General features: G+C 47.9%; 1 protein-coding gene across 1 annotated transcript in view; it reads left to right on the top strand.

The window, feature by feature from the left end:
- The window catches only part of GNL1 (G protein nucleolar 1 (putative)), a 260,630-nt gene that overhangs the window by 101,448 nt on the left and 134,132 nt on the right, over positions 1-25,050 (top strand). Inside the window, exons 4-5 of the mRNA XM_069635347.1 lie at positions 15,721-15,872; positions 16,091-16,162. Of these exons, the coding sequence (XP_069491448.1) occupies positions 15,721-15,872; positions 16,091-16,162 (224 nt within the window). The remainder of the gene's footprint in view (positions 1-15,720; positions 15,873-16,090; positions 16,163-25,050) is intronic.

Below are 25,050 nucleotides of genomic sequence, written 5' to 3'. Positions count from 1 at the left end.
GGAAGATACCAGTTATCAAAGCCTTCATGGAGGGGGTAAAAAGGATACACCCTCCGATAGCTAACCCAGCTCCCGGATGGGACTTAAATGTGGTACTTTCCAGACTCATGGGCCCTCCCTTCGAACCCATGCACAAGGCAACTCTTAAAGATATCACCCTTAAGACTGCTTTCCTAATAGCTATCACCTCCATTAGGAGAGTAAGTGAACTACAGGCTCTTTCTGTACTAGACCCCTTTGTAACAGTTCACAAAAATAAAGTGGTTCTACGCACACACCCAAGGTTTGCACCTAAATTCATCTCGAAATTTCATGTAAACCAAACTATAGAACTACCAACGTTCTTTCAAAACCCTTCCAGCTCGGGAGAAAAAAGTCTGCATACACTAGATGTACGCAGAGCTGTCATGTTCTACATGGAAAGAACCAGACCACTGAGAAAGACTAATCAGTTCTTTGTCTCGGTGGCAGCAGGAAGAGAAGGAGATGCGGTCTCAAAATCCACTATATCTAGATGGATTGTTCAATGCATCACTCTCTGTTACACTCTTGCTAAGAGAGAACTACCCTTCAAGCCAAGAGCACATTCCACTCGAGGCACTGGGGCTTCCATAGCATTCATTGCAAATGTTCCCCTTGAGTCCATCTGCAAAGCGGCTACCTGGAGTTCTGTGCACACCTTTACAAAACACTACTGTCTAGATGCACACTCTAGATCTGACTCCCAGGTGGGACAGGCAGTATTAAGACATCTTTTCTCTACTGTTCCTTCTCATAACCCACCGCCAACTCCGGGTACTGCTCGCTAGTCTATGCACAGCATGTGATTCTAAGCAGATTAACAAACATCAGAAGACAATGCATTACTTACCGTAAAAGCATTTCTGATGGTTGTATCTGCTTAGATTCACATGCGCCCACCCTTCCTCCCCGCTCGGATGGAAGGAACGTAGACTTCCTTTATATCTCTCTTTTCTGTACTCACTCACGTCTATAAGGCTCCCTCAGGGCAGAAAAATACAAACAGAGGGACCTCGACGCGTGAGGGATTGTGGGTACAACGCACGTCACTATAGGGATAGTGTTACAGACACGCCTTGTCGACGTCCCCTTTTCGACTACGAAAAACAAAATGCAATACTCCGCAGTGACCACTGGATGTCGGACCTATGCACAGCATGTGAATCTAAGCAGATACAACCATCAGAAATGCTTTTACGGTAAGTAATGCATTGTCATATCTCCTCATTCAGGCATGGATGGCATCCCATGGCCTTTGCCTGAATGACGACAAAACAGAGCTACTAATCCTGGGCACCGAAACAGCAATGAAAAAACGTGATCCCAACTATATGTCATTTGACATTGACAACAATGTCATTAAAGGGTTGCCTGCAGTCAAAACCCTTGGGGTGTATCTTGACTCAGCACTCACTTTCAAGAAGCAAATCAATACTCTAACATCCTCCACAGCATATACTTGTAAATTAATCCGAGCCTGCAGACCTTTTCTATCCGAGACCAGCTGCATCACACTGGCAAATGCACTAATCATATCCAGATTGGACTATTGCAACGCCATGTATGCAGGTTCAAACAAATATATCCTAGACAAACTACAAACTCCCCAAAATAACGCTTTAAGAGCCGCCTTAAACATCCCATCCAGAAATCATGTATCTGCAGCCAGAAGAAACATCCACTGGCTAAAAATCAAGGACAGGATCACCCTAAAAACAATCTCCCGCACATCTAAATGCCTCAACAACATAGCTCCCCCTTACCTGATAGAGGGAATCACCAAGAGATCTTCAAACCTTCCCACTAGAAGGGCCAGTGCAGACACCTTAATGGTGCCCAGATACAAAAGAGGTTTTGCCGGCGGCTCCAGTTTCCCGGTCATAGCAGCCCAAACCTGGAACAGACTACCCATTAACCTCAGAAGTGACCAACCCTACCCTAGCTTCAGACGCCAGGCCCTCATCTGGCTTCGTACCAATGACACATAACCAATCTGAACATTCTGACTCGCCATCAATGCTCACCCTCCTGCCTCCTGCTTTTCCCACCTCACCTCAATGATCTCACCTTACCAACACTTGTAAATACTGTTTCTGCTGCCTTTTTATTTGTGTATCATTCTGTAACCAAGTTCTCAAGTATTCTTGTAATGTTTGCGCCCTTCTACCTTCGGGTTTGGTTTTGCGCTATATCAAATAAACAAACAAACACAAACATGCGCCGGCTGGCGTGAGGGATCAGCTGCTCCCCGAGTGTGACAGTCATGCACTTGCACAGGAAAGCTGCTGCTTTCGCGGGCTTGTGCTGCCTTTGTGTGTATGTGGCCCAGGAAGGGGGTCGGACTGTCTGGTCGCATTTGACTATCATGGTGCGAGTCCAGGTGTGGGGCATGAGTAAAACCAATAGTTGTCCCTGATTGGACAACCAATGGAATGGTGCAGGTCCTCTTCATTGGTCGGCTAGGACTTGCTTCCAGTCTGGATTTTGGATTAGAAGAGAACTCCTGCAGCCCTTTCTTGATAAATCTGCTGGAGCCAAAAATCCCTTGTAGAAGAACAGCCAATTGAGATCCGAAGGAGACTCCTGAAGAGACCGGGCACCCCTTCCTGTGTCGGGCCAGTGAAGCCCTGTTGGACTACCTGATCTCCGAAGACCCTGAGCGGTTGCTTCCGCCTTTGTACTAGTGGGACCAACTAGTCCCAACACCTTCTCGAGGATCCAGCTGTCTTGACCCTTCGGAAGTGTCCCTGGACCACCCGGCCAACTTATTGTTGAACTGGCCCGCTCTGTCATTGGCTGCCTTGCTGGAAGCGTAGCCGTTGTGTGAGATTGCACCCGGAAGTTTGGTAGTCGCCAGATCCTGGTACAAGTCGCCTTCTCTCTGAATTTCACTGTCCCAGCATCAAGGGATCCTGTCCTAGAGCAGCTTCTTCAACTGTGGCTGAAAAAACGCCTGCCATCGCCTGTGTTCGGTGGCCACCACTGGTGCTCGCCTTCCCTCATCCGGTGAAGTGTCCTGAAGAGGCCTGCATTGGTGAATCTTGCATTTCTTCATCGCCAGCGGTTGCGACTTGGATCTGAACTGGGAGAATCCTTGCACTCGCAGCTCCTGGGAACCTCTCACTGGAACCAATGGCGGGCAAACGACCTCCCCCAATTGACCCATCAAGTCATCTGGGAAAATCTGAGTTAGAGGGCCACCCCTCTCGATCATAGGATGACATTGGGAATTACGTCCCTTTGTTTCCTAAACCTTCAATTCCACTGCCTTTTGGTCTTTGAACCTGGGTAGTATTTTATGACCCTGACCAGTCGCCAGTCAGTCACCAATCAGTCAGACCAGTCACTAACCCTGGTTTTAACCATGGGACATGTTGCCCTTGAACTGTATTGAACTTGCAGAAGGGCACCCTGACCTTTACAAAAGTGTGGAACTTTATTGCTGCAAGTCCAAAAGAAGATACATTGAGCATTGTAAAGCACTTACTGACATTGGGGAAAAAAGAAGCTGAAGAGTAAGCCCGAAACCGCTTTAGTTTATGGTCGACATCCCAGTACATTGTTCCATTTTAGTTGTGAGGTTAACTATAGGTTTTGGACACAGACCGACTTTTCAGTTAGACAGATTGACATAGACTATCCTTAGTTTCTTTAGGTAGGGAAATCCCACCTTAGCATAGGGCAGGTTCTGCATGCCTCCATCCTGACAATTTCATTAATAAAGTTTTTTGTTATATTGAATCTATTGTCTGTCTCCTTCCATGATGCCAACCTCACAGCATGCACGCAGCACGCAATTTCTTACTCTCCAAGAGTCAATTATTCCTCGCCAGTGGGTGGTGGCGAGTGCAGGTACAGTACTACTGATGCACCACACGGTTGCCCTATTTGCTACCACTCACCTGCCGTGGTCGGGATCTCTGCCACAGCCGAGCGATGTTGGCCAGATTTTCCTTAAGCCCTGTTTCAATCTTTAGGTTTGTCTTCATTCCTTACCTGGGTACCAGGGATTTATTTGAGTTTTACGTGGCTCTCGAAGTGGTGTTGTTGCAGAGCAGACCACTCTTACCTCCTAGGAGTTGAGTGGTGGTCAACATATGCAGTACACCCTTTTCATGATCATTTAATGTGAGATTGGCATCACGTACAAGTTACTAGTGCTTTTTATTTTTTTTTTTAAACTTTATTTTAGGGTTTTACCATGAGCATACAAAACAGCCTGTGTCAACAGGTTCAGTAAACAAAGAAAAAGAGAAAAAACAAACATTACGTTCATAGCACATACAAAACACATCGGATATTTGTGAATCGAATAATCATCGGAATAGTTGTTTTTAAAGAAAGTCTATTCCGCTGGGTACTTGTGTGAATAGTGGGACCTGGACCTTTATCTGGATTGTGATTTGCTGGGTTTAAGGTTGGGAATGTGCAACATCGGTAGCAGCGAGTAAGTAGCTAATGTATGGACCCCAGATGTCAGGTGGACGCGCATGCAGGGGAAGGGTCCGTGTGAACTCGGTATCCATGTCTTGACAGTAAAGGATATCTTTCTTCCATGCGGTGAGTAGGGGAAGGGGACCACGTCCCCAGGTCAGGGCTACCCTTCTACGGGCGAGCACTAGGAGCAGAGAAGCCAACTTCCGCACTGGGGTTTGTAGGTGTTTTGTCATACCCAAGAGTGCGACTGTTGGGTCAGGGGCCAGCACCACTCCTATTATGTCGCTCGTGTGTTGTAGAACTGAGGACCAGAAACGGGCCACTCCCGGGCAGTGCATTGCGAGGTGAACGAAGTCAGCAGAGGGGGCGCCACATCTTTCGCATTGGTCTGAGGTTTCGGGGTGGTGACGTCGTTTTTTTTGGAGAGTATAGTATGTTTGATGCACAAAGTTAAAGTGGGTCTGCTTGTAGCGTGTATTTAACGCTACTTTTTGGATTTGCCGGAGAATGTAGGCCCAGTCGTCTTCGGGTATTGTGGTATGAAGGGCCGCCTCCCATCTGTGTTTCGCCCTTGCGGCGGTCAGTTGTATAAGCGAGCAGTGATCTATAAATTAAGGACACCAACCTTCCCTCTCCCTTGGCTTGAATCATATTGTGCAACAGGGTCCACGTCGGTGGTTGTTTGGGGAATGTTGGGAAGTGGGCCTGCAGGGTATGACGCACTCTGAAGTAAAGGAAAATATCGAGTGAGGTGGTGCCGCCTCTCTCCCTGATCATTTGTGGGGTAATGAACACGCCACCTGGGAACAGGTCTCCCATAGAGTTTATGTTGGTTTTATCTAACCAGATCAGAAAAACTTTTTCATTGGTCAGGGGAATGCCAGGGATAAACTTGATGGGTAGTAACGGGGAGTATCTTATCTGTATTTCATGATTACGGGCGATTTTCCTCCTGATGGCGTATGAGGATAGGACTGTATTTAGCGTGCCATATGGGACCGGGAGATTGCTGAGGATGACAGCTGTTAGGAAGTCTGGGGAGGCCAGGGCACGCTCAACCTGAACATGTGGACGGACATACTCAGAGGCATACCAATGGCTAAGAAATTGAGCCTGAGCGGCCCAGTAGTACTTTTCTATATCTGGAAGTGCAAGTCCACCTTGTGACACAGGTAATGTCAGTGTTGTGTAGGCGAATTAGTTCTAAGATGAGACTTCTAATTTTCTGCAAGAATGTGCGTGGGAGTATTATTGGTATATACGTGAACAAATAGAGGAGTTTGGGGAGAATCATCATTTTAATCAACGAAACCCTCCCCCATAGTGTTGGGGGAAGCGACTTCCATCTCTGGATGCGCTCACGGAGGGATTGGAGCACTTGCCCATAGTTGTCCTTAAATATCTCTTCGTGGTTAAGTGACATGAGAATGCCAAGATAGCGTACCCTAGTGCTTTCCCACTTAAATCTGTGGTCGTCTCGAAACTGAGGGGTAGCCGTTGTTAGCGGAAGTATTACTGATTTGGAGTGGTTTATTTTGAGACCAGAGCTGCCGCTAAATCGGATCACCTTGCGCATGATTGGATTGAGATTTGTTTGGGGATCTTTGATGAACAGCAACACGTCATCCGCGTAAAGGGAGACGATCAGTCTGTGGGCCTAGGGTAAGGCCTCTATTAATTCGGTGCGTTCTTAGCCTGGAGGCAAGTGGTTCCATAATTAAGGCAAATATAAGGGCCGACAGGGGGCATCCCTGCCTAGTTCCTCTTTCCAACCTGACACCGGGAGATCTGGTAGAGCCGAGGGTGATGTAGGAGCGGGGGTCATTGTATAGTAATGAGACCAACCTGATAAAAAGTTTTCCCAGATCCATTTGTGTGAGTGTTGCGAAGAGATATGGCCATTCGACAGAGTCGAAGGCCTTTTTCGGCATCTAACAAAACTTCAAATTACCTGCTGTGTTGGGTCGAGTGCTGCAATGACTCCAAACAGTCGGCGAATGCCGTATGTCGTATTGCGACCGGGAATAAAGCCGGCTTGGTCACCCAGGACCAGTGCGGGCATGAGGGGAATGAGGGGAAGGAGACGGTTTGCTAGGATCTTGGCCAGAATCTTGTTGTCAAGATTAATCAATGAGATCAGCCTCTAAGAGGCGCAATCGTCTTGGGGTTTGCCTGGTTTGTGGATGAGAATTGCATTGGCTTCGCGGAGGGTGGGCAGGAGAATGCCTCGCTCTAGGGCCTCTTCGTATACTTGGAGGAGTAATGGGGCTAGCGTGAGTGCGTGGGCTTTATAAAATTCGCCGGTGAGACCATCGGGGCCAGGTGCTTTGGTATTTGGGAGAGAAGTTATTGCCTCTGTGATTTCCTCCAGTGTGATGGGCGCGTTCAGTGGTTCGCGAAGGTCGTGGATAACCCAGTACAATTCAGTATCATTAAGGTAGTTCTGGAGCGGGTTACTAGTGATTTGAGAGCTGTACAGATCTTGGTAAAATTTATGAAATGTGTTCACAATGTCTTCTTCAGTGTATGTTAGGTTCCCGCTCATGTCTCGAATGCGTTCCACCTGGGGGAGTGTCTGATCCAGGCTCAAAAGGCAGGCCAGAAGCGCTCCGGGTTTCTGCCCCTCCCCGTACTGTCTGATCCTGTGTCTGCGGCCTAAGAATTTCAGTTCACGTTCGGCTGCTGCTTGGAATTTTGATAGTTCTATCTTTAGGTCGGCACGGGTCTGAGCGTCTGGGGCTGCTGTTTGCTTATTTTCAAGGTCTTTCAGGCGTCGTTCGCTTTCTGTTAACTCTCGCCTAATCCGTTTTAGGATGCCATTTTCCTTAGCCATGCATACGCCCCTCACGTAGCAGTTCAATGTTTCCCATAGCGTGCCGGGTGAGTCGACTGAGCCTTGGTTTGTCTCGAGGAAGGTGGTGATGTCTTGCCGGAGCTCATCTGCGAAGACAGGGTCTAAAAGCGCGCCCGGTTTAAATCTCCAGTTCACGGGGGCTTTCGGGGTCTCGGATAGCATAAATTCGAGTGTGACCATGGAGTGGTCGGATAGGGAACGTGATAGAATTTGGCAGGGGCCCCAGCTGAACGGACTACGGGACGATACCATAAGTAATCGATGCGGGAGCTGGTGTTATGGACCGCTGAGTGAAAGGTGTAGTCCTGGGAGTTTGGATGGGTGTGTCTCCAGATATCGGATAGCTCAAAGGCCTGGCAGATCTCTGTAACTTGGCGACTGGCCTTGGAGATTCTGTTGCTCGGACCATGCGATTTGTCGATATGGGGGTCTAGAGGGGTATTGAGATCTGCTCCCCAGATGATTGTTGCTGAGGTATATGCACCCAGGTTTGACATGATCCAATTAAAGTTACTCGGTCCGTCGACATTGGGGGCGTGGGTGTTCACCAGAACTATTTCTTTCCCCGCAAGTAGACCCCTTACCAACAGGAACCTGCCCTCTTCATCTTTCTTAAAACCGATCAGACTGAAACTGGCTTTCTTGTCGATCAGTATTGCAACGCCTCTCGCGTACGAAGAGTATGAAGAAAAGTATCTATGGCAGCCCCATGAGCGGGCCCAGTATTGCTCAGCCTATGGTGTGAGGTGGGTCTCTTGCAGCATAGCGATAGTGACCTTGTGTCTCCGTAAGTATTGAAGAACTTTCCTAAGTTTGGAGGATTGGTTGCCACCCCTGATATTCCAGGTAGCGGTTTTAAGTATACCCAGATTGCGACGACAAAAAGGAGGGGACTGAAGCCACCTCCATCATGCGGATCAAATAGTACTTAAAGGTGCGGTGGGGCCTGTTACTCATCACAGGTTCCGGACTGAAGATCTGTAGTTGTGTGCTTGAACGCAGTTGGTTGGACGAGAACAACTTGGTAACTTTTGGATCCCTCCCTTGTGCGGGCAACCCCCAACGCCCACGGCATACCCACCCTCCCTTGCACGGGCAACTCCCAACTGGTCCGTGGTGAACAATCCCCGGTAAACAAAACAGTCAGCATTGCTGTGCTAGGGGTGCTAGTGGCCCTCCAAGAGGAGGCTGGCTCCCAGTCACATTGTGAGTTTGTTCCATGGTGGTGATGTCGTTGACTTTATGATAATGAGCTTTCTCCTATTTGCGACAGCTGCGGAGTGGGTCTTTATGGCGGCTCTCTTCTTGGTCTATTTCCCCTTTGGGGGTTTGCAACGTTTGAAGCGGATCTGCAGCCATTGCGGTCTAGGTATTCATTAGTCTCCTCCGGCGTGTTGAAGAACTGAGTTTTGCCTCCGTATTGTATGCGGAGTTTCGCAGGGAAAAGCATGGAATACTTGATTTGATTCTCTTGCAATCTTCGTTTTACTGCTGTGAATGAACGCCTTTGCGCCTGACCTGCTTGGGAGAAATCCGGGAAGAATTGAATCTTGTCTCTGTCATGTTGGAGCGGGCCCTTGTCTCTGGCGGCTCTCAGAATAGCATCACGGTCCCTGTATTTGAGCAGCTTTGCTATGTTGGGCCGAGGATTTGCTCCTGGGACAGGTCTTGCATTGGGAACTCTATGGGCCCACTCAACCACAAAAAGCTTCGATAGGATCTTCCCCCCGAACAGGTCCGTGCAGATCTTCTCTATGTATTCTTCCATTCTTTGGGTAGGCTGATGTTCCCTAACGCCGACGATCCTTATGTTATTTCGCCGGGAGCGTCCTTCGAGATCTTCGTTCTTAGCACTCACCGCCTTCACTTGCGCCTCTAAAAGGATACTCTGGTAGTTAAGGTCGATGTGCCATCATCCAGATCGGAAACCCTCTGCTCAACAGTGTCTAGTCTGTCGGCGTGCTTGTCCAGTCTGTGCTGGAGTTGGTCGACTTTGGAAGAAAGGGAGTCAAGTTTTCTCCCCAGGCTTCCTATTCCAGCTTTGAGGTCTAGCAGGATTTCCCTGATATCGAGTTCTTGTGACTCCGATTTCATGGGCCTGTTCTTGATTGAGTGATTGTGGTCTGCTGTTTGAGGCGGTTGCTTTGGCGGAGGAACCACCTTCAAAGTTTGATTTCCTCTGTGTTCTGTCGTTTTTCCACATCTTTGAGGTGACTATGGATGGCCAGGGGGATGACGTGACACCTGGGGGGGGTCAGCTATATGTACGCAGGGTGTTCTGGTAACTAGAAGGCTGAGGGGGCTTGTGGTCTGAGGCGCGGTTCTTGGGTCCGAGATTTGTTTCCGCACTGTTGTCTCAGGCTGAGGTGGAGGGGACTTTCGTATCAGCCTCATGAAATGAATGCCAGCAAATCTAGAGTAATTGCGCCGATTAGTTCACGCTTAGGCCGTCTTTGGATTGCGCTTTGATCTGGGCTGGGCTGCACTCAGGTGCTGAGGGCGCGACTGTGCCAAATGTCTGGTCTGGCCTTCCTATGTTAGGTGCTGGGTTTGTAGGCGAGACCTTAGATGTCTTGGGGTCGGCGGGATATCTTCTCACAGGTTAATGTAAAACCACCGTGCCTCCGCTGTGAGGTTGTCGACTGGCCCACAGGGTGGTAGGATCGTTGTGATGCCCGCAGGCGGACGCAGCGCTGGAGGTGGGGGCCAATGCTGCCCGATTGGCTGATCTAAGGATCCCCCTCTAGCTGTAGGGCCCGCAGGGCCGTGGAAATCGCCGGCCGGTGGTCACGGGGGTTCTGGGTGCCGGGTAGACCCGTCGCGGGCTCCCGCGATTGTGGCGGGGGCGCAGGGCGCTCGTACCTGGATTTCTGCTGCGCTTCTACCATGCTCCCCGCTGCGTCGCCTACGCCGTCAGCGAGTCCCGCCGGCTCCTCTGACTCATGTCAGTCTCAGCCGCTCCCTCCGATCCGCTAGGAGCTCCGGCGGCGTGTGGCGGGCGATTCGGCTGTCCCTCATGAGCGCCGCAGAGACACGATCATCCGCACCATTCCGCGATGCGGGGGTTCCGACGAGGCGCGGGCAGCGTCTCGTGTAGGCGAGGCTGGATCAGCTTTCCCGTGTGCGCCAGTAAGGCACGGCTCCGGCGAGGCCGCGCTCACTGGACAGCCGGATGGAGGAGGGGGGTGGAGGGCCCCATAGTCGGTCGCACACGGGCGAAATCATGGCGGGCAGAAGAAATAAATACAGGAGCTTATGCAGAAGCGCCACAGCTGTCAATATCTGGAGTTTAAAAACTGTGTGGATGCCACGGAACACGCGATTTTTCAGGATCTTTTAGGGAGCTCCACGGAGCTCACAGGGACGCCGCCATCTTGGACGGCTCTCCAGCGCCCTACAAGTTACTAGTGCATGTTGCTTTTATTTGAGGTCCCTTAAATATCTTTAGTTCTTTTGGTTTTTTTACGCATAAAATTCAAATTGTAAATGCTTTTATCTCCAGCCGGCTTGATTATTGCAATGCCCTATATCTTGGCCTGACAAAAGTGGCTATTGGCCGTCTCCAAAGAATAGAAAATACTGCTGTTAGAGTGTTGGTGAAAGCGGGGTGGAGAGAACATATCTCAATATCTTGCAAGGTCTTGACTGGCAGCTGGTGGAGAGTCGGATAAAATGTAAGACTCTGTGCATTATGCACTGTATGGTCAATCGGCCTATTTCATCAATTGTAAACTCCAAGGTTTTGTTCCAGGGAGAAACCTGTGCTCTTCTTCCATCAACTTCCTTTCGATACCCACTTTCAGATGGGTGAAATGGGGAGGTTGTGCTTTTTTCCGTTCAGGTGGCACGGTTGGCGAATTCTCCACCAACGAATTTGCAGGGGATTTGTTTGTGAGAATTCTCAGAACTGTCCTAATTCCTCTCTACCTTAGAGACCCCCAGCTTTTTTGCTGGACTCTAGGACTTTTTTGATTTTTAACCTGGAGAGAGTGAGACCTTTTTCCCCACTCACGTATTTTTCTGTGATTTGTACTCTGCGTTTCCTGTGACCTTGTAGTCAGACAAACTCCATAGGCATCATCTTTACATTGTGTCACACAGCAGCTTCAGTGCAGTGGCACGGGGAAGTCTTAGATTTCCCAAAGGTATAAATACCTTCTCTGGGATAAACTATTGTTTCCCAGAGCAATAAAGTGAAATTGACTTTACTTACACTTATAACTTTCTAGACCCAGCACACACCATCTTACAATGGGGTGCTGGAGGGGTTACTTGCAGCTGCAGGCAGGTCCATGCTGCTCTCATCTCAGCCATTGAGTCTTTCCTATGAGGAGAATAAGGCAGCTGCCGGCAGGTCCATGCTTCTCTCATCTCGGGCAGTGAAGAGTCTTTCCTGTGAGGGAGAATAAGGCAGCTGCCAGCAGGGCCATGCTTCTCTCATCTCGGGCAGTGAAGAGTCTTACTATGAGGGAGAACAATGCAGCTGCAGGCAGGTCCATGCTTCTCTCATCTCAGCCATTGAGTCTTTCCTATGAGGGAGAATAAGGCAGCTGCCGGCAGGGCCATGCTTCTCTCATCTCGGGCAGTGAAGAGTCTTTCCTATGAAGGAGAACAATGCAGCTGCAGGCAGGTCCATGCTTCTCTCATCTCGGCCATTGAGTCTTTCCTATGAGGGAGAATAAGGCAGCTGCCGGCAGGTCCATGCTTCTCTCATCTCGGGCAGTGAAGCGTCTTTCCTATGAGGGAGAATAATGCAGCTGCAGGCAGGTCCATGCTTCTCTCATCTCAGGCAGTGAAGAGTCTTTCCTATGAGGGAGAATAATGCAGGTGCAGGCAGGTCCATGCTTCTCTCATCTCGGGCAGTGAAGCGTCTTTCCTATGAGGGAGAATAATGCAGGTGCAGGCAGGGCCATGCTTCTCTGATCTCGGCAGTGAAGAGTCTTTCCTATGAGGGAGAATAATGCAGGTGCAGGCAGGTCCATGCTTCTCTCATCTCGGGCAGTGAAGAGGTTTTAAAGTGGCCCAAGGCCACCATGATTTGTCAGAGCCTCTTGCATGAAAAGGCCCCCAAACCTTCAACTCTCAACGGGAGTTAAATAATTCTAGGTAAGTTCCTTACGATCCTCTAAAGATACACAATCTCATTATTTGCTACAATCTGGATTTTCTGTCAATATCGGAAACTTTGATTGAGGACTGCTCTGGCCCAGCCACTGCGTTCACCCTACCAGCATTATTTCATCTTCACTTCAAATAGACCCTCTGGACGAGGAAGTGGAATAGAAACGCTCAATCTTCAAGATCTTATGGTCTACTTTGGTGCAAAATATTCGAAGTTATCCTTAGCGACAAAAGTTGTTCACATCAACATGTCATTGAATATAGAGCATGTGGATGTGATCCTGCCATCACTAAACCTTTTTGGACATCATTTTCACCTTCATTAGATCGAATACTCCCCTTCTGCCCTGAGGGGATTTCAACATGGACTTTGGTGATCCTATGAACTACAAGCCTCTCGTCTTAGGAGTTCACAACAGACCTTGGCTTCCATTTCTTGAGCACTGACGCTACACATAAGAGGATGCACATTAGATTGGATTAGATCTAGCAATAGTACACCTACATATCAAAACGTATTCACAATCAATTGGTGTGATCACTCATTTGTGATATTTTTGCTACCCTTCCCAAAGTACTATTGACTTGCTACTTCAAATAAAATGATTATATCCTTTAAAGATGAACGGAAATTAACTCCTGAAGTGATGACTCCACATTTAGCTAATATTGGACCTTGCACCGCAGAGGAAGCAACATCAAGCCTCATTACAAATACATATACCACTTTGCTTGCTCACATGATGGACAATGTTGCACCAATTCAGACTAAACCTTTGAAACTGGTACCGTAGGAAATAGCTGGTTCTCGAAGGACCTTGATTGCCAAAAAGCACAGCTTGGATGCTTGTCACATAAACGAAGAAAGAATCCTGAGCCAGAAAATGATTTGAAGTTGAAATTCGCTGGATACCACGCTAAGTCCTGCATAGCAACCGCTAAACAAGATTTCTTTACTAAACAAATCAACAATTTCGCCAAGGAAACTTAAAAATCTTGATTTGATTACAAAACAATAGCAAATTGAATAATCCTATACAGCCATCTGAATTTCTTTACTAGGATCTACCTGACTGGAATATCATGAAATGCTGGGCAATTGGCCTTCAGAGGTGCAGAAGTCCCCCTTGTGAATTTAAAGGAGTCCCTCGTCCAAATGATTGACGTTCTTATGTTGCTGACTCAATCACCTGCATTTGATAGCCTACATCACTCCATCTCACTAAACTGCATCAAACAAAGGAGTTACAATAGCTTTTCTGTCCTCCTACTACTCTTCTACTTCCAACTCTATCCCCCTTCTCTCCTGATACTTTCTACTTCTGGTGCTCTAATGTCTCTCTATTGTATATCTCCACCCCTTGTGTTACTCCCTCCTACTTTCTCTCCTACTACTCTTCCCCTCTCGACACTATTCTTTTCCCTTCTCTGCCACCACTCCACCACCACTCGCCATCCTTTCATTCTGTGAATCACTTTCCACTCACAACACAGTACCACTTGTTCTCACCAGCCAATTTCTTATTGTTTCTCCAAATCCCCTCCACGCTCCAGTATCCTGTCTTTCCTCTTGCTGGCTTCTTTTTCTGCCCCTCCTCCTCCTCCTCCTCTGACTTCACTCGAACAACGCACACCTTCCTGTTTACTGTACCCATTCTTACCCCCCCACCCCCTCCATCTGTATGTGGCCTTCCTCCCCTAACCAATCTTGCCCTAGCTTCCCTGCCCAGGAGGAGTTAAAAGTATCAGAATACCAACAAGGGGGCTGAGCCCTGCCTCGTTTGGCTGTGCAAGTGTAACGTGCCAGAAAGATGGTGAGCCGCATTGGGCAATGTTGCAGTTTATTTTAGGGGGCCACAGCTAAGTCCAAGGTAGGTTTTCGGTTGTAATGGTCTCTCTTGTGGGGCTCCATGTTGGCTGCTGGAGCGCTGAATGCATTGATATCTGGAAGTGCGCCACGTTCTTGTGTAGACACAGATCCTCTGCTGCTTTGCTTAGCGGTTTTCGCTCTATTCCCCCCCCCCACCCCACCACGCTGATTGGAGACAACCACCGACTGGAATAGTTGACCTGAAGGCTTTGATCGGTTGTGATCTTGCAGGCGGTCCAACCAGGCTTTTGATGTCTGTCGTTGCCTGGAATTAGCAGCACTTGTTTGAAGACGTGTGGGATGATGAAGTGTCACTGTTCATAATCTGCAGGCACGTTGGGAAGCAACACAAACTGTGGCCCTTTCCTGCCACTATCGTCCACTGCGATGGGACTGGCTTTGGCTTCCATCCTGGTAGGTCTCCCAACCCAAGCCGAAAGTGTCAATTTCGTCTTGACAGAGCCAGATTGCTGACCTTGGCACGCAACATTTTAAAATGTAGCGTATTCATGGTGCAAGAAAATAGGCTCCTGTTCTCAGACCAAATGGTAGCAGACATCCTAGGAATTGGCGATCAAGGCTTGGAGTTTAAGTTACTATGGTGTGTAACTTCTACTTTTTCCTGATTACTCTTCTGGGAATCTAGCGAAGTTGAGAACTTTTCTGGATATTTTGTCACCAGGAAAAGGAGGAGCGTATTGTCCGCTCTGGGCCTTAAGCGTATGAGACTAACAGTTGAGCCCTCCTTCCCAGCTTGCATCCTCTTCTGGGGCTTGGGTGACTCACTGCCGAGTCTGTACAATCTTTGGTAACGCTTGTCCTTCGAGCCGCAATGGAATCTATTTGTGCTTCCCTTGCTAGGCCAAGTATTGTGTGTGCAAGTAAATACGATCCCACGGCTGTAACACCCCATCTTCCTGCCCCTGAGCCTCAGATAGTCTGTGTTTAGATGGAAACGGGAGCATTGTGATCCTGGCCTTTCCTCCTGGCATGTGGCTCTTCTTATTGGATCACAGAAAGACATCCAAAGGATACAGTTCAAAGGTTGAGTATCAAGGAATTTTATTGAACCTGATACAAATGTAATGTATGAAAGCAAATCATGGCCCTTTTTACCCAGAACGTCTGCCAACAGCTGATCAGGTTTTGGTACCTCTGGTTGGTTCTCGAATGCTACTCAAGTCTCTGTCTAGAATAATCTGAGCAAGTGTTGTTTGGCCTTGGTCCGTCGACTTGCTTTTTCCCATGTGATGTTTAGGGTTGGCTCTGTCATTAAATGCTGACTGCTGCCATTTTCTCGACTGGTTTGGGGTGTTTTGATTGTTGCTTGTTCTGTAATGGTAAAGCTTGGTATTGATTTAGTTCAATTTGATGGTGGGTTTGTTTTCTAACTTCTGGTATTTTTCTCTCTGAATAGTGTTGGACTTCCCAAAGCGCCCACCGTGGAATTACCAAATGGCCAAAGAGCTCCTGCTGGCACGGGAGGAAAAGAGCTTCCTGTCCTATCTAGAAAACATTTACAGTACCTTCAACCCCACTCAGCTCAGCTACTTCGATCACAACCTGGAGGTGAGTGCTCGTGTCCCCATACGATACAGATGACAGAAGCTTACCTTTTGGCACATCTTAGAGGTGCGCTGCTGTCGCCTGTGCGCATCCACACTGTCTGCATGCAGCAGCAAGTGTTGTGTGGCTGCTTTTGCCTGATTTCCGTTGTCCTCTTGAAGATTTCACCTGTGCCTTACTTTTTTTTTTTTTTCTCTCCAAATGCTTCCAATCTGATGCAGACGTGGCGCCAGCTCTGGAGGGTCCTCGAGATGTCCGACATCATTCTCCTGATCACAGACATCCGGCACCCGGTAGGCAGCAGGCCAAGGGGCAATGAGGCAGTCATGCCATATACATGTACTAGAGGTCTTTTGGGTTAAGCAGGCCATGGGGTTTGAGAAAAGGTTATAGTTATTCGATCATTTGTTTAAACCTGCACAGGAGGGGGTTGAGGTGTTCAGGCTGCATAACACACTGACAGAGGTTGGAGAATGAGGCATGTGGAATCCTTGCTGCGAGGGCGGCATACTGCTAAACACAAGGCCTGTCTTGGCAAATCTGGCACTTAAACTCTGCATCTGAGTGTTTAGTTGAGTGTTGCTGTTTATTTGCCATCTGCTTCGGTATCGTACTCTTTGAGCAGGCCTGTCAAGTTATTTTGCCTCGCAGTGTTTGAGATCTATTTGCATTTGGGTTTTATATAGGTCAGAAATAACTAGGAGGCCACAGAGTGCTGTACAAGTTATTGAGGGTAGCTTGGTAAGGAGAAGGGTTACAGTGTGTGGCACTGGGCGGTCCGGCCATGGGTGTGACGCAGGAATGCATGCAGTATTGAATGAAGAGCAAGGTCTTGGCCAATATTTCTGGACCAAGAGATGTTGTGAATCGGGTACTTCTAGGTTACGCTGCACAGATGCAGTTGAAGCCAAAGGAAAGAGTGTGGAGGCCGGTGGTGTGTGCACCATTTGATTTAGCTATAGGAGAAGTTTGGCATCTCACTTTGGAAAACAGTTTTCAAGTTGTTTCTTCTGTTGTCCCATTTCGGACAGTAGCCAGGATGTGACCCGTCCTCAAGCACATGGGTCGGAGCCGACCCTCCTTTAGAACATCTGAAGGACTAAAGTTAAGGCAGTAAGTGTACATACCACCCTCTGTGGATGGTACAACCACTAACCTTAGGGGGATAAGAAAGCAAAGTCAAACCCCTCTTAGTGGAGGTAACATGGTCCTAGCAAAGAGGCTTAACTCTCAGGTAGGGATAAACCTCAGAAAATACACTGCTCTGATATATTGACACATATATCCTAATAAAGTAACTATTAGTTCAGATATTTTGCGTATTCCTACACAGTGTCAAAATGATACCAGCAAGAGGCATTGAAATTAAGTTTAGATGAGCAGGAGCTAAAAGCAGCTCCTGGGTATCCGGCATTAACCAGTGGCCAGGAGCTACTGCTGGGGAAGGAGCTAGTACATAGCGTTCCTCAAATCTAACTTCCACATAAGATGCACATTTAACCTTTTCCACATTTTCTATGACCCCTTATGCTTCAAATGTCATATAGCTGTGTCCTAATGCTTTCTTCTAAATTGTCCCAAGTGTACAGTTAAATTCACATAGGTGTGTTTGGTATCACTTGGCCTGGGGAGCCATATGAAGCTCCTGGCAGCTGTTGGTGCCAAGCTAACCAGGCTCTTCTAAGCTACACGCAGGAGCTAAATGGCTCCCAGCTCCCCTCAATTCGAACCCTGCCAGCATGTTCTAAAACATTGGCAATGTCAACAGTTAGGGCTTTTGTGTAGGCATGGCAAAGGCACTTGCCAGGCACTGGCGTAGTGGTATTTACTGGCCATTGACAGTAGCAGATGCAAAATGGTCTGAGTAGCTGGACATCTAATATCAGTGGCTGGTAAATGCCTAATACTATACACAAGGCAAAGCTGTTGGCTTTGCCAAGGCTTGTTTTGAACAGGACTGCATAGTGCTTATAAATAGAGTGGCTGAAGGCAGACCTGGTTGACATTTTTATTATAGCTGTAGCTCGTTTACAGTTCCCATTAAGTCATTAACTCCCAGAAGACTGCTTTGAAAAAACACTGGCCGATACTTTGAGCACACAGTTTGATGGTAAAGGGAGCTGAAAGTTTCCATGGGGAGGTGGTTTGGGTGGGAAGGGGCAGGCATGGTTGGGAGTGGCCATAGAGATTAGCATGGCCAGTCACTGTGTGGGCAGATAACTAAACAACATCTACAAACTGTGTGTGTCCCTTCTCCTGTGCCTTCACTCCCTGCCTGGCCTCTAATGCAATAGTTTCAGCTTATAGGTGGCTCTGGCGCGTAATGGCGCAAACTAAACAGTAATGCCTTTAGCAGGGCTGGCCTGAACCCACTGTCTATATGTGGGCCCTCTTACTAAACAGTAATGCATTTAGCAGGGCTGGCCTGAACCCACTGTCTATATGTGGGCCCTCTTACTAAACAGTAATGCATTTAGCAGGGCTGGCCTGAACCCACTGTCTATATGTGGGCCCTCTTACTAAACAGTAATGCATTCAGCAGGGCTGGCCTGAACCCACTGTCTATATGTGGGCCCTCTTACTAAACAGTAATGCATTCAGCAGGGCTGGCCTGAACCCACTGTCTATATGTGGGCCCTCTTACTAAACAGTAATGCATTTAGCAGGGCTGGCCTGAACCCACTGTCTATATGTGGGCCCTCTTACTAAACAGTAATGCATTGAGCAGGGCTGGCCTGAACCCACTGTCTATATGTGGGCCCTCTTACTAAACAGTAATGCATTTGGCAGGGCTTGCCTGAACCCACTGTCTATATGTGGGCCCTCTTACTAAACAGTAATGCATTTAGCAGGGCTGGCCTGAACCCACTGTCTATATGTGGGCCCTCTTACTAAACAGTAATGCATTCAGCAGGGCTGGCCTGAACCCACTGTCTATATGTGGGCCCTCTTACTAAACAGTAATGCATTCAGCAGGGCTGGCCTGAACCCACTGTCTATATGTGGGCCCTCTTACTAAACAGTAATGCATTCAGCAGGGCTGGCCTGAACCCACTGTCTATATGTGGGCCCTCTTACTAAACAGTAATTAATGCCTTTAGCAGGGCTGGCCTAAACCCACTGTCTATATGTGGGCCCTCTTACCAGAGGTGAGCGCCCCACATAAAATAAGTTGGCTGGGGAGAATTTTAATTTTAATTTTTTTGAGCCTTTGTAAGGCCCTTATACAAATGAATAGTGTTTCAAAGTGCCAGGGAACCGTACAATTTACAAGCAGGTAAGTACTCTTTTGGCCTCCACAATTAAGATGAGTGTTCTCCAGACACACCCCAACACTAGCATACGTAGGTGGTCCTAGGCCAGATGGGTAGCACGTAACACATATGGTAGAGAAGGCTATAAAAAAAAGGTAATGCACAATTTAACCATCGGGAAAAATGACAACCATCCCTACGGCCTATAACATTACAGCGCAATCATTAAGACTTCCAGGGCATTATATAAGTTTTAATGCACAGGCACAATTAGTCATGCATTATAGCTTAAGAGTATGAAACCGTTGCTAACCATAGCCAAATGTTTCCAAGAATCAATAAAATATTTTTAGCAAATGTCCCCTTAAACATTTTAAGGAAAATTTGACACATTGTTACCAGAAATAGCCACAGTTTTGCAAATACATTTACAATGAGAGAAATGCAGGGTATGACTTTAAACATTGTTACAAAATCACAGCTAAGTGCAACAAGTCTGAAACCTGTTTCAGAGCTCGCTGAGCCCCGTAAGGAATCTGGGAAAAATGTTCAGAGGCAGGTAGTTGCCCCCAGAGTCCATTTGAGGAAGTTCACACTTCCATAGTAATGAATGGAGGAAAGTTACAGGGCCATCTGCTGTAGGCCTGATCTACCCCACAGGTCAATCCCAGGGCAGGCCACGGGAAGTGTTGCAGAGGTCAGCAGATGGACTCAAGGCCTCAGAAGAAGTAGTCGCAGAACTGAAGGACCTCAGTAGAAGTCTATGGGAAATGATGTAAAGACTCGCCTCCAAGGAATCTCCATCGACCTGTGGGGGTGAGCATATTGAATAATCGCCCACCCCAGGTCACCTAAAGTAAGTGCTCACATCGGTGGCTTCAGTGAAAATGGTTCCAGCAATCTGAGGTGCGCTTTTCAGATTTGGTTCTCAAGGACTTCGGCTAGCAAAGATTCCAGTGATCAAGCAAAGGAACGAAGGTTGTCTCCAGCACATCTACCATCAAGCCAGTAGGGAACAACCTGACGAGGAAGACATCTGAACCAGAAGAAATGGCTCCCAGCAGCTCGATGCACAAAAGGCCCCTCGCAGTAGTAAACTGTCCTAGGACAAAGACCACGGCTGGTGGCACCCTTGGACATCCTAAGCAGAAGGTCTGGCAGATAGTTATGGCATCTGCCACCTTCTGAAAATTGGCAGCGACCCACGGCCAATCGGAGGATTCTGGCGCTGAAGTGCAGGTGCTACTCCAAACGGCCTAGAAAATGGTCCTGGTGAGTATGTCTGACCCAGCAGATTTGGGGAGACAGTAGGAGACTTCAAGGAGCCCAGACTGGACATCCATAGGCAAAAAAAAAATGGCTCATGCCTAAGCCATTGTACGTAGCCAATATGGCCAAGACATGGCTTAACATGGCAAGAGCAGTTGGAATCCCTGTAGAAATCTCCTCAAGAAAGTCAGACCTACTTCCTCTGTGTTGCAGCACAAGAAACCAAGAGTGCAACGGGGGCAGGACAAAACCTAACACCCTTGGTTAGGCAAAGTTTTTATGCAGTACCCTTGGGGTGCACTACAACAACTCTGACTACAGGTATAGGAAACCCAACCTTTGGTATAAGCTTGTACTGCACAGTTTGGTAGCGTGTTGAGCAGCCAGGCTTATCTCAAGAGCGGTCAAAGTGACTGATCTCCGTGTAACTGTAGGGGAGTTACACGGAGATTCACAGTGACAAGTATTCAAATAAACACTTACACACAAGGTTTCTTGAATAAACAATTATTAATGTATCAGTCAGTTAGAGTAAGCCTTCTTCAGAAGGGAGCAATATAAAAGTAACACTCACATACACTTCAAAACACAATCTCTTCATATTCTAAAATCATTGAAGGCCATTTTGGGATGGACCACAGTCGCAACCTACACCCTCAGGTGACTTCAATAGCTAGGGTGCTGGGGACATTAATTTCTTCCTGTTTGCATTTAGAATACTGTTAGAACTTGGTCAAAGGAAAAGGTTATTAGAACAAACAAGAGACCACAAATATTCCTTAAGCAGGCAAGTACTTGTGGATCCCCTAAGCAAAGTCATTCATGGGACAAAGTCTTATATAGGATGAAGCACCTCTGGTAGTTAAGTAGACAAATATTTGCACAATTTTTTAGAAGTATATGAAGAAAAGAAGAATCAAATGTACTGCCACAATCTGATTAGACTTGTGAGTAGTAGAAGATGCAAGCAACTCTGCAATGAGAGGTAAGTTCCCTCAGACTTTACAGTACCTTTGCATTGAAGAAAAAGTGCAGCAGATGACTTCGGTTCCTGTGCAGCTATGCAGATCTCACTGTTCCTGGGCCTCAGTCGTGGGGGACAAGAGGGAGGACGTCTGGGAACTCCTGCACTGCAATGGGACGGTCACTGCTCGCAACCGGCAATCTTTCCAACAAGTGACACTTTGGTGTTTCAGCTCCTTGCGACTACCGCAAACAGCAAAACTGCGGTTCCTGGCTGCCGAGATGGACTTTCCTTCTGGGGTCCCGCACTCTGTTGAGGGGGCACAGGCTTGGTCAGCCCTGCTTCCTGGGAGTCCGGAGGAACTTCTTGGAGCTCTTGGCCAACTTAAAGGCAACCCACACAATCTGGTGTTCCTCTCCCTGGCTATTCGGTTTCCAGCAGCAACTCTGTGGAAAAGGAACCAGCTCTGAGAGAATGTCAAGGTGGCTTACTTTGGAGTCGATTGGTCCCACCAACTCAAGGGGAGAAGTCGTTCTTGCGGGGGCTTCTCTGTCAATATGAATTTGCAGTTTCAGCACAGCAGCAGGGCTTTACCAGGCAAACCAACGTTCCAGGAATTGCAGCAGGCGTCCTCTTCAAGTTCTTCTTCGGTTTCTTCGTCCAGTGGTCGACTCTGCCTTCCAAGCCAAAAGCCTCGCCTTTTATTCAGTTCTCTCCCGTTCATTCCAGCCCAGCTGTCAGTCACCCAGCAGGGTGGCTGTCTGTGCCATGCCAGAGAGTCAGCCGTCCAATCACTACAGAGTGCATTTGGGTCTCCTAGGAGACTAAGCTCATGGCGTTTTGGGCACTTCCCTCACTTCCTGCCCACCCCAGACACCCTGGAGCCAGAGGCGGGCTTCACTCATGAATCCCGCCGCAGGCAAAGTGAACAAAGGGACCAAACCTGGTTTGGCGCGCAGAGTAAATCTCAAGAAGGACCTTTTCAACAAAGAAATGGTGAAAAAAGACGACCGGGGCCATTTTGACAAAAATGGCACCCATGGGTGCTTTACTGCAGCTGCGAACGCAGCCCGAGGTAAATGCACACCACGGTAGTAAAAACGAAACCACTGCCACCAGCCGTTCAGCGAGGAAAGGGTAACATAAAAATGTTATGAGAAGCTAGACAAAAGGGGATACTAGGTGGCCCCTCCAGCACCCTATTGTAAGATAGTGTGTGCTGTGTCTAGAAAGTTACAATGCCACTTTACTGCTCTGGGAAACACCAGTTTACAGTTTAGCCAAGAGAAGGTATTTAAACCTTTGGGAAATCTGAAAGACTTCGCTGTGCCACTGCACTGAAGGTGCTGTGTGTCACAATGTAAAAAGATTAGGCCTATGGAGTTTGTCAGACTCCACAACCAAAAGAAACAGAGCTCAAAATCACATTAACATACATGAGAGAGTGGGGAAAAGGGGCCTCACTCTCTCCAGGTTAAAAAAATCAAGTCCTCAAAATCCAGCAAAGTTGCTGGGGGTCTCTAAGGTGGAGGGAATTGGCACATTTCTGAGAATTCTCCCCAACACCCTTGCAGAAGGGGGTGGACGAAAGCCAGCTCGCCAATCCAAAAGTGTCTGGGGGGCTGAGGGTCAGATGATGAACCATACTGGTTGGGCAGCCCCCACCGAAAGTGAAAGGGATAGTCCAGGGACCTATAATGGATTGTACTAGTTGGGACCAGTGTGGAGACTGCCATTAGATCACTGTCCTGTTCATCTCACCCGTTTTGGACGATTAAGAATAAAAACGCTGTCAAATGAGTAATAGAAGAAAAACTGTAAAGGGATAAGGTACTGAATTCGCTCCTGGACACACAATATAAGAAGTCTGATACTAGGCCTACTTTAAGCCTGAAAAAGGAGGTAAAAAAGGGGTTATTACTTTATAAGAAACAGGCCCAATGGTCCCTGTGGTGAATCCAATGGAGCCATCATGGATTCCCTTTGGGGACCTCCCATGTGGCCAGGGGTCGATAGCCGATACCTGATCATGACCCTGGGGGCAGTTATATGAGTGAGGATCACATGGGAGGAGACGGCCACCGTGGAGCTGTCATGGCTTCATTGGATGAGGCGCGATATTTCCCCCCCCCGCCCCCCCCTCCCCACCTTTTACCCATGAGTAAGACCCATGATACCCAAACCCTGATGGCTGATTACCATACATCTGTTCCCCCTAATACTTCCCAACACCCTTTAGGCATAATTCCCATCCATAACCAGAAGAGTAAAGGTTCCAAGAAACCCCTTTTCACTTCTAGTTTTCCTTCATGTAGAACTGAACTTCCATGTGGAATCATTAAGAAAGACTCTCCAAGAGATATTTTGAATTCTTGTAAAGCGCTACACGGCCTCGGAGCACTACACAAAACAAGACTTCGAACAACATAACAAAATCATGACAAAGAAAACTAATGAAAAAAACAGAAACAAATGAGAAAAAAAGTACAACAAAGTGAACAAGCAATGGGATCAGAAAGACAATAGTTCAGAGTTTCACGCAGCATAAACCGCTCAAACTACGAGCCCAAAATTAGAGGAGCCTCTGGGTAGATATTTACACTGTCTCAAATAGCTGGGCAGGGTACTAACACCACACCCCACGACAATACAATCCTTGTTCCCCTGGGTACCCCAGTCATCCAGTTCTATACTTTGTAGAAACTTCAGGTCCGGGTGGCGAACAACCCCGGGCCCGGATCTTGCACGGAGACAGGCAAGTACTTTATTTCGAAGGGCATCACTCGGGGCAGGTTTCGTGACATTGGTGATAATAAAGTTTCTATGGTCCGAGACCAAGGCTTTGATGGAGTCATCTTTTGGAAATGGCATGTTTGCTTCATTTACACGAAAACTTCTTTGGTTGACCAGTCTAGGATTCAGATATTCACCAGAACCCCTCGAGCGTGCATCCCTGGACACTACCAGGTGCTCAGGAGGAACGGGATGAGAGATCTGTGGTGGTTTATTGCCTAAAGGAGAATGAGGAGGGAGAGCCTCTTTCACAGCTACCATGGGCTTGGAGCAAAGACAAGTGACGGGAGCCCCTGCAAGATGCACATGATTATCTGCTACCTTGGCGAACAGAGCTGTCTGAGAGGAACAGTTCACTTTGATGATGGGTGAATAGCTTACAGATGATACATGAGCAGGTGGAAGACTTTTTTCAAATGCAAGGTAGTGTCTCAGCAGAGATAGCTAATGATACTAGCCAAGCATCAAACTCCAAGGAGGTAGCACAGTTGTTCAACTCATCAATAAGAGGTTCCTTCCAGTCCCACCAGGGCTCCATGGTCCTGGAACTCTCGGTACCTACCAAGGAATCTGGCGGGACTATAAGGTTGGGTGTTACAGCCGCCTTTACCCTGCGGGAGTTGTGGGGGAGGAGGGGTTGCCACAGAGGTAGAAATTGACAAATTTCCACTAATCTCAGGATTGAAGGGGGAGACATAGTTGGATTTTGTAACCCCCTCCGCCCGGAAAGAGCATGTCAGAGCCGTGGGAGTTGGCTTTTCTACGATATTTCCATTAGCATGAGCACTAAAGGGTTTCTTAATTGCAGAGCTCGTGGGGTTTAAGTCTGATGCTGGAGTTACAGAGAATTTAGCAGGAGGACTCTTAGAATCAGATGATACTTCCCTGCGTTTGGCACCAA

This window comes from Ambystoma mexicanum, chromosome 13, assembly GCF_040938575.1.
Source record: "Ambystoma mexicanum isolate Mex_15411 chromosome 13, UKY_AmexF1_1, whole genome shotgun sequence".
NCBI lineage: Eukaryota > Metazoa > Chordata > Amphibia > Caudata > Ambystomatidae > Ambystoma > Ambystoma mexicanum.
This window is presented reverse-complemented; position numbering and strand designations above follow the sequence as displayed.